This window comes from Ailuropoda melanoleuca, chromosome 8 (genome assembly GCF_002007445.2).
Source record: "Ailuropoda melanoleuca isolate Jingjing chromosome 8, ASM200744v2, whole genome shotgun sequence".
Lineage (NCBI taxonomy): Eukaryota > Metazoa > Chordata > Mammalia > Carnivora > Ursidae > Ailuropoda > Ailuropoda melanoleuca.
In genome coordinates, this window is record NC_048225.1 from 43,534,082 (window position 1) to 43,544,626 (window position 10,545).

Here is a 10,545-nt window from a genome sequence, read left to right on the forward strand (position 1 = left end):
GGGATCGAGCCCCACATCAGGCTCTTCTGCTATGAGCCTGCTTCTTCCTCTCCCACTCCCCCTGCTTGTGTTCCCTCTCTCGCTGGCTGTCTCTATCTCTAATAAATGAATAAAATCTTTAAAAAAAAAAAAAGGAATAGTATTAAGCCAAGCATAGAGGTTGCAATTCCATCAAGCTTGTGGCTTTTTCATGATTCCTAAGGAAGCTTCATTAGACTTGTCATTCATTAAGCCCACATGTTGGCTAATATGTACGATAATTAAGTCCTGTCTCAAGTTCCATTTCCAAGGCAACAGCATCGGGGAGCCAAGTTTTATTGAATGCAACTGTTGTTTCTATGACCACTGGAGTCTTTGTAGTGCAGCCGCATTTTAGAACGATATCTCTCCAAATACAAAAGTTGCTTGCTGTTAAAATCTCCACGCCGCTTTTGTCTTATAAACTGTACTGAATCTTCATTTTTCATTCCACCTTCAATTAGTGAGACAGCAACAAGCACTGGAGTTCTCCCAAGACCAGCAACACAGTGAACAGCGATACAACAACCAGGTTCTTCACGAAATTTAATGTTTACAAGACTTAACCAGTCATCGACAATCTAGTTAGATGGTGGTGACCCGTCATCAAAAGGCCAATCCAGAACCTGGATGCCTTCCTTTTCCACAAGAGCAGTGTCGTAGGTTGCTTCACATACTCTTACTATTGTAGTAACCCCGTATTTCTTAAGTTCTTCTATAAATTTGTTTAAGGTTGCACTGGTTGGATTGTGTGTAATAAGAAATCTCATGTTCCTGTATGTGACTTCCATGGGGGCTGTGGAGCCATGTTAATTTAGTTAAACACTCAATATGGTTATGAAAAAGTGTTTTAAATATTTGAATACAGAAATGATGTTAAGAAACTGAAGTATACTCCCACATACTCCACTGGAAATCCTCAATGCTTTGCAAATGTTATTGAGAATAACAGGAAATGAAATGAACCCCCTGAGAAGCAGCAATCCTTCAGTAATACCGAGTCAATGGAAAGGAAGCGCACCCAGGTTTACCCCATTCAGGTCAGAATTCTCGTCAAATGCTCCGATGATTTCAACTCTACACTTGTGTGTCCAGGATAACCGATCTTATGGGGGCTTCTCAGCGGAGAAGTAATGAATCTCTACAGTTCATTTGTCCTCATAAAGGTCGTGCTGTGCCTGGCAGTAATCTCTGGGGCCCTTCAGAAACTCCATAAATGCGTGACCAAGAACACCACAGAAAGGAGCTTGTTTACTCATTAAAGACCGTGGCCTAATCATACAACCAGTCCCGCGGCAGCGACACAGGCGGCAGCGGTGGCCTCGGCTGCGGGGCAGGGACCTACAGTGGTGCTCCCGGTGCAGCAGCGACTCCACACCAGTCTCTACTGTGCTCCAGCCTCGAAGAAGCCAATCCGCGCGCTGAGGTGATCTTGCGTCACAAGCCCTCCCTTTCACGGCTGGCGTGACGTAGGCTCCTCTCCACCAATTGCGGCGGGGCGCACCGAGAAGCTGTGAACCTGAGACCCAGCGATGGCACGCAGACGTCACTACTGCGGCTTGTTGCGGAAGGAGGGAGTGGTGGAGACTGAGACACGGGTGGACCACGATAGGAAGGAAGGGGAAGGTACTGGAGGAAGAATTTCAACCATTCCCATCCATTAGCTCTGACAGATAAATCTTTTTCCAGCGGTTTCATGTTTTGCTGTCTCTTGGGAACACATTCCTAGACTTTTTCTTTAATTCAGTCTGACAATATTGATCTTTTAGCTGAAGACCTTAGTTAATTTACATTATTTTATTATTTTACATTATGTTAATTATTGCTATATTTGCTCTCATTTTGTGCTATTTGATATATTTCTTTATTTCTTTTTTATCCTCCTTGATTTCTTTTGGATTAAGGTTTTTCTCCTCTAAATCTATATCCTAAATCCTCTACTGTGTTGGAATGTTGTGATTGTGGCTTAAACTTCTTAGCAATTATTACAGATCAGACACTGTTCTAAATCTAACTGGCTTTACATAAATTCATTTGGCACAAAAACCATATGAATTAGATACTAGTATTATTTCTATAGCTCTGATTAAAAAAAAAAAAACTTAAACCTAGACACAGAAAAGTTATTTGCCTAAAGTTACACAACTAATAAATGTCAGGGCTAAGATTTAAATCGTGAAATTCTGGCTCTGGAATCTACCTCTCTAATATATGTATGTCCTATCATATACCTTTTTATTCTTTCACTACTTAAATAGCTTAGTAATAGTCAAACATTCAAAATCCTTTCCCATGTCTTGAAGGAACTTAACATGCTATAAATATTAATGTTGTCAAGCATTTTTCAACGCCACATTACATTGTTTATAAAAATCAGTCTTTGTTTAAATTTACCCAGTATATGATCAGTTTCTTTGCTCACTACCCCTTCTTACACTTCCACCCTTTTTTCTAAGATTATTCTTTTGTATCCAAGAGCATCTTCTGGAGGTTCCCTTAGTTCCTAATATATGATTGACTTTGATCAATATTTTATATAATCTTAAAAATATGCATTCTCTCAATACTGAAAAGTGCAATTTATTGTTGGTAGACTTGTTTTTTCTTTGGTTCTTTGATGAGCTTTTTTTTCCCCCTAAAATTCTCTTATTTGTGTTTCATTCTTAATAGTTTTGCTGGGTATATAATTTTACATTGACATTTATTTTCTTAGCCCTTTGAAGACATCCCTTGTCTTCAGGTTTCCTCTCTACTAGCTATAGAATTTTCTAAAATGTCTAGTCTTTGAGCATTACCATGATACCAAAACCAGAGAGTACCAAAAAAGAAAACTATAGGCCAATATCCCTAACGAACATAGATGTAAAAATCTTTAACAAAATATTAGTAAACCACATTCAACAATGCATTAAAGGCTCATTCACTATGATCAAGTAGAATTTATTTGGGGGATATAAAGATGGTTCAATACTTGCACATCAATTGACCACATTAACAAGATAAAGGATAAAAATCATATGATCATCTCCATACATGCAGAAAGAGTGCTTGTCAAAATTCAACATCCGCCTTTGATAAAAACTCACAACAAAGTGGATTTAGAGGGAACATACTCAACATAATAAAGGCCATATATGACAAACCCACAGCTAATACCACCCTCAATACTAAAAAATTGAGAACTTTTCATTTAAGATCAGGAATAAAATAAGAATGTCCACTCTCACTACTTTTATTCAACTTAGTACTGGAAGTCTAGCCACAGTAATAAAACAAGACAAAGAAATAAAAGACATGCAAATTAGTAAAGAAGAAGTTATACTGTTACTTTCTGCAGATGACATAATATCATACATAGAAAACCCTAAAGACTCCACCAAAATCTGTTAGAATAAATAAATTCAGTAATGTTTTAGGATACAAAATTAATACAGAAATCTGTTGCATTTCTATATACTAATTACAAAATAGCAGAAAGAAATTAAGGAAACAATTCTAAAACTGCACCAAAAAGAATAAAATACATGGGAATAAGCTTAATGAAAGAGGTAAAAGACCTGCACTCTGAAAATCAAAAGATACTGAGGAAAAAAACTGAAGATGACACAAACAAATGGAAAGATAGTCCATGCTCATGGATTGGAAGAAGAAATATTGTTAAAAGGTGCATACCACCCAAAGCAATCACATTCAATATGCTCCATATCAAAATATCAATAGCATTTTTCACAAAACTAGAACATATAATACTAAAATTTGTATGAAACCACAGAAGTTCCCAAATAGCCAAAGCAATCTTGAGAAAGGACAACAAAATTAGAGATATCAAAATCCCAGATTTCAAGACATACTACAAAGCCATAATAATCAAAACTGTATGGTACTGGCACAAAAATAAACACCTAGATCAATGGAACACAACAGAGTCCAGAAATAAGCTCACACATATATGGTCATGTAATCTATGACAAAAGAGGCAAGAGCATACAATGGGGAAAAGACAATCTGTTCAACAAATGGTGCTGAGAAAACTGGACAACTATATGCAAGAGAATGAAACTAGACTACTTTCTTACATCTTACACAAATATTAACTCAAAATGGATTAAATACATGTGAGACCTGAAACCTAAAAGTCCTAGAAGAAAACATAGGTAGTAGTCTCTTTGACATCAGCCTTAGCAACATTTTTCTAGATATAGTTCCTCAAGCAAGGGAAACAAAAGCAGAAATAAACTATTGGGAGTATACCAAAATAAAACCTTTTGTAGTGTGAAGAAAGCCATCAACAAAATGAAAAGACAACCTACTGAATGGGAGAAGATATTTGCAAATGATGTATCCTATAAGGGGTTAATATCCGAAATATATAAAGAACTTATAAAATTCAATGCCAAAAACCCCACAATAACCCAATTTAAAAATGGGCAGAGGACCTGAATAGACATTTTTCTAAAGAAGACATATAGATGGCCAACAGACACATGAAAACATGCTCAAATCACTAATCGTCAGGGAAATGCAAGTCAAATCACAATGAGATATCACTTTAAACCTATCAGAATGGCTAGTACCAAAAAGACAAAAAAAATAACAAGTTTGGCAAGGATGTGGAGAAAAAGAAACCCTCGAGCACTGTCAGTGTAGCCACTGTGGAAAACAGTATGGAGGGACCTCAAAAAATTAAAAATAGAAATATCATATGATCCAGTAATCCCACCTTTGGGTATTTACCCAAAGAAAAGGAAAACACTAATTCAAAAAGATATATGTTCCTCTATGCTTACTGCAGCATTATTTACAATAGCCAAGATACAGAAGCAACCTCAGTGCCCAGTAATAGATGAATGGATAAAGAAGAAGTGGTGTATATATATGCAATGGACTATTACTTGGCCATAAAAGGAATGAGATCTTGCCATTTGTGATAACATGGATGGACCTGAGGGTATCATGCTAAGTGACATAAGTCAGAGAAAGACAAACATCATATGATTTCACTTATGTGTGAAATCTAAAAAATAATACAAATGAACAAACACACAAAAAAAGAATCTTAAATACAAAGAACAAACTGGTGGTTGCCAGAGGAGATGTGGGTGGGGGAATGCATGAAATAGATGAATTTCCAGTTATGGAATAAATAAGTCGTGAAGATGAAACATACAGCATAGGAAATAAAGTCAATATTACTGTAATAACATTGTATGGTGACAGCTGGTGACCACACTTACCACTTTGAGTAATGTATAGAAATGTTGAATCAATATGTTGTACATCTGAAACTAATATAACAATGTATATAACAATATAACAATGTATGTTAATTACATTTTGTTTTTTTTAAAAAAGGCAGAAACAGACCCATAAATGCAGAGAACAAACTGGTGGTTGCCAGAGGGGATGGGACTGGTGGGATGGGCAAAATGGGTGAAGAGGAGTGAGAGGTATAGGCTCCCACTCATTCCAGTTATCGAATGAGTAAGTCACAGGGATGAAAGTTTCAGCATAAGGAATACAGTCAAATAGCATCACATGCTGACAGATGGTGGTCACACTGTGGTGAGCTGCAAACATACAGAGTTGTCAAATCACTATTTGTATACCTGAAACCAATGTAACACTGTGTCAACCAAACTTCAAGAGAAATAAAATAAAATGTCTGGGCTTTGTTTTCTGGCTATGCATGGCCTATAACAATAAAGCTCTATTTCTTCCTTCCTTCCTCTTCCTTCCTTCCCTCTTCACTCCTTTCTCCCTTTTTCCTTCCTTCCTTCTTCTATAATAACTCAGTCCACTAGATGAAGTGGAGCAAGGTGGCTGTCTGTGCAGGAGGCAGGGGTGCAGAGGATCCTGGAGTCCAGGAGTGAGTGAGAAGGGCTTTCAAGCAAGGGTGAGTGTGGTAGTAGCAGCCTGGTACAGACTATCAGAGCCCAAGCAGAGTGGAGAGGAATATACCTGAGTGTTACACAACTATGTATCCAATTTATACATTGAGGATAATGGGAATCCGTATTCTCACTGTCAGATAGGAGTTACATATTTAGAAAGGGAGAAAAGTAGAATTAACTCTAGGGTTTTGGATTAGAATTGGTTGTATCTGTGTGAACTCTTCATTTTCAACATAGAGAAGATAGTTATGGAAACATAGATGTGTGTACAAGAGTAGCCTGGAACATCTTGTTATGACAGAAAGTAAGGAAATGTTCAAAGAATGATAGGAATATGACAAAAGGACAGAACACAAACCAAGGGAGACCAAAGAGACCTGCCAACTAATTGTAATGTGGTGTTCCAAATGGAATCTTGAAACAGAGAAAGGACATTAGGGAAAAAGTAGTCCAATTTGAATAAAATGTAAAGTTTAGTTAATGGTAAAATACCAAAGTTGGTTCCTCAGTTACGACAAAGGTATCATAGAAATAAAAGATATTAGCAATGGGGAAACTGGGTGAGGAGCATACAAGTAAGTCTCTAAAACCATTCTAAGATTTTTTTTTAAGATTTTATTTATTTATTCGACAGAGATAGAGACAGCCAGCGAGAGAGGGAACACAAGCAGGAGGAGTGGGAGAGGAAGAAGCAGGCTCATAGCGGAGGAGCCTGATGTGGGGCTCGATCCCATAACACCAGGATCATGCCCTGAGCTGAAGGCAGACGCTTAACCGCTGTGCCACTCAGGCGCCCCTATTCTAAGATTTTTAAAAATTATTTAAAACAAAACAAAAGCAGAAAAGCCAGTTGAAGGGCCCCAATGGTCATGATTTTTATATCAACTCAATGAATAAAATAGAAATCCTTAAATCTATACTGATACAAATAAATTAATATGGAGAAGCCGACACTTTACCTCATAGTAGAATGCCAACTAATAAATTTAACAGGAATGGTGGAATTAGCAAAATCTTTAGCAATTGTCATCACAATTATTCAGCAAAGAAACATCAATAGATGCTAAAACTAGTGGGTGAAAGTTGATGAGGAATGAGATATTTATTTGTATTTAAAAGTACCCACCACAAAAAACAAAAACAAAACAAAACAAAAAAAACCAAATTCATTAAAAAAGGTAGTGCTAAACCTTGCAGGCATCACTTAATCAAATTATCAAAATTAACATGACCAGTAATGGGACAAATTGAATTGTGAACCGCCTGTTAGGATGATTACAGGGAACATAGCCTTCCATCTGTGATATTCCTGAAAAAAAAAATACATTGCTGGAATTTTATGATGAGGAAAAGTCAGACAGATCCAAATGGAAGGCTGAAATCTTTAAAGGTGTCAGCCATGAAAGTCAAGTAAAGGCTATAAAGACTGTTCCAGGTTGAAAGAGATTAAAGAGATAATGGTAACTAAGTTAACACATGAATGTAGATTTGGATCCTTTTGCTTAAAATGACACTATGACACAACTAGAAAAATCTGAATTGAGTCTTTGAATTATATAATACTAATGAATCAATGCTAATTTTCTGATTTTGGTGATTATATTGTGATTTTATGGGAGAATATCCTTATTTGTAAGGTACTATATCCTGAAGTATTCAGAAGTGATAAGACCTATGTCAGCAACTTGCTTGCTCTTAGTTTTGCCCAGGGGTTAGGGGGACAGGAGGATATTTTTATCATTCTTCAATCTTCTCTGTAAGTTTGAAATAATTTCAAGAGAAATCTATCTTAAGCATTAATTTAAAAGGCCTACATCATAGGCAATTAGCTGATGCTTGCTGCTTGGACTCTCGTTTCCACTTTGTGTTTGCCTATGGAGACATTTTTAAAGCTTTATATTTTAAAAAGTTTTAAAATATTTTAGCTAGCATTGTTAATTATTCAGTAGCTCTCTCCCCCCAAAATTTCAGGTTACGGCAGACTGGCATTGTCCACTATGTCCCATTTTCCCCATATTTAATACTAGCATTCCCTGAGTATTTCACTAGACATTGCCACCAAGCTAGAGGCTTCAAGTCCCCAGTTCCCTTGCAGCATGGTATGGCCAAGTGATTAAATTCTGGCCAAAGGAACATGGACAAAAATAATGGTGTCACTTCCAGGTTATACTCCTTTAAAAAATGCACACAGGGGAGGGGCGCCTGGGTGGCACAGCAGTTAAGCGTCTGCCTTCGGCTCAGGGCGTGATCCCGGTGTTATGGGATCGAGCCCCACATCAGGCTCCTCCGCTATGAGCCTGCTTCTTCCTCTCCCACTCCACCTGCTTGTGTTCCCTCTCTCGCTGGCTGTCTCTACCTCTGTCGAATAAATAAATAAAATCTTTTTAAAAAAATGCACACAGGGGAACAAGTGTGCTAATTGGGAGATGGTGAGAACTGGAGCAGTTGTCTTGACCCAGGGGTGCAAACCACAGGAGAACCTAGTAGAGCCACCCTACTCTCTTAGACTACTCACCTCTAGACTGTTCCTTGAGAGGAAAATACACTTCTGTCTTGGTTAAGCCACTGTTATTTGATCTCTGTTAAAGCACTATCCTAACAAAATTTAAATAAAAGGATCGAAGTACAACCTGATTTAGGGAAAGGTGAAAGGAGGAAGAATAAAGACTCAAAACCACAATGACACACTTCTGGTGCTGGTCAAGATGGAGTAAGTCCTCTACAGTATTTCTCTCCGACTAATTCTAACTGAAGAGAACACAAAAAGCGGCTACCTGAGGATACTGAAAAGTAAGCAACAGCAGAGGGATTGTGTAAGTCAAAACTTGAAGGATGACGAGCATAGTGATGAATTTACTGGTGAATTTACTCCTCCTCTTGCTTTGACCTAACAGCAAACCTTTCTAGCCAGAGAACCTGGAAAAAGGCTCCTTGTGGGCTGGGGAGTATGAAGAGAATGCCCTTGTTTTGTCCCTCCCCGGCATGCCTCAAGGCCAGCAGCAGTCCTGAAGCTACACAGGGGTGGCAGCGGCAGCAGGAGTAGTGGTAACACTGCAAACACCTAGACCCTAGGAGACCCTGTATTTCTGGCCAGAGAAACCAGGAAAAGCGATCCTGTGTTCAGAAGAATGAGAGCAGTTTCTGCTATTTTACTGTCTTGTCCTTCAATGCTTTGCTCCAAGGTCAGCCCATCATGTGGAACTTTGAGAGAACAAAGGGAGCCAAAACTCTGAGAAAAACCCTGGCTTTATAGCCAGAGGACTGGGAATAACGGATTTGAGAATGTGGGAGAAATTCCAGTGAGCAGAGAGCTGAAGAAAGAAATCCTCTAATTCTACATGTGAGTCACTACAAGTCTCAGGTTTACTCCCAACATGGGCTTTCAGAATTGAACTGACATCATAACTATTATCTACAGAAAGTGAGATAGAGGGAGTTTAAGATGGTGGAGGAGTAGGGGACCCTAAGTTTGTCTGTCCCTGGAATTTAGCTAGATAGTTATCAAATCATTTTGAACACATGTGAGATCAATCGGAGATCTGAGAAAAGAAATGCTGCAATTCTAGAAATAGAAAACAACCACTTTTTGGAAGGTAGGAGGTGCAGAGCCTTGAATCTGGGGCCATATATCAGAAGCTATGGCAGCTGGGGGCGGGGGGGGGGGGGGGGAGCCTGCTTCAGGGGACTACTGCAAAGTATTATAAGCAGTGGAGCACAAAATCGGAGCTTTTAGAAGTCTGCTCCGGTGGGGGACGTCCCTGCCTGAAAGGCACTCAGGAGGCGAAGAGGGGCAGAATCCCAGGTGCAACAGCGTGGTCTCAAGATCCCAGGGGTCACAAGAAGAACAGGGGGCCTGAGGGCGGCACAGCTCCCAGGCACTGGAGCGGGGAAGCTGGCTGCAAACAGTGAGTCTAAGCGCCTTCTTTCGGCTCGGTGTTGCCATAAACGATGAACCACTGCACAATCAGGCAACCATGCTCCCAGCAGAGGCCCAGCAAAAGACAGAGGCCTGGCAAGAACCCCCTCCAGCCCCCGAGAGGAACAGCCCAGGCTCGTGCCATGTGAGTCCATAAAAGTTGGTAACTTGAAACTCAGTCGAATGCCTGAGATAAAAATGCTCAGTCACAGGCTGGGTGAGCACAGAGTGTGGACGGAGACCAGGGAGACAAAAGGGATTAACTGTTTTACTGTGAGGACTCCCTGAAGAGTGGAGGTGCAAACTCACAGTTCTGGGGCTGGAGAGCTGGGCGCCGCCGTTTTCATCCTGTCCAACGGTGCTGAAAGCCTTGAGGGAGCATAAGAGTGCCACATAGTGGAATCCAGAGCCGGGTACACTGAGCTCGGCTCCCTGGCAAGAGAGGTGCATTTCCACAAGTGCAAAGGCACTGGAAAATCAGTGCAACAGGACCCTCTCCCAGAAGACCAGGAAAAAAAACCCAGCTCACTCACACCAAGTTTACCGATCATAGAGGACTGCAAAGCTTCCACTCTTGCGGAAAACAGTATATAGCATTTGCGAGGTTTTTTTTTTTCTTATACCTTAGTCTTTCAGGGAATTTTTTTCCAGCTATTTTCTTACTTTTTCAATTTTTATTCTTTTTTAATTTTTATTTATATATATGTTATATATATATTA

General features: G+C 39.3%; 1 protein-coding gene across 1 annotated transcript; it reads right to left on the bottom strand.

Moving 5' to 3' along the window:
• Nucleotides 1-314: 314 nt before the first annotated feature.
• LOC100469875 (protein tyrosine phosphatase type IVA 1-like) lies at nucleotides 315-10,275 on the bottom strand. Its single transcript, XM_034667594.1, is given in 3 exon segments — nucleotides 315-814; nucleotides 1,301-1,529; nucleotides 10,135-10,275. Coding segments are annotated over 3 exon segments (870 nt in total).
• Between the last annotated feature and the right edge of the window lie 270 nt (nucleotides 10,276-10,545).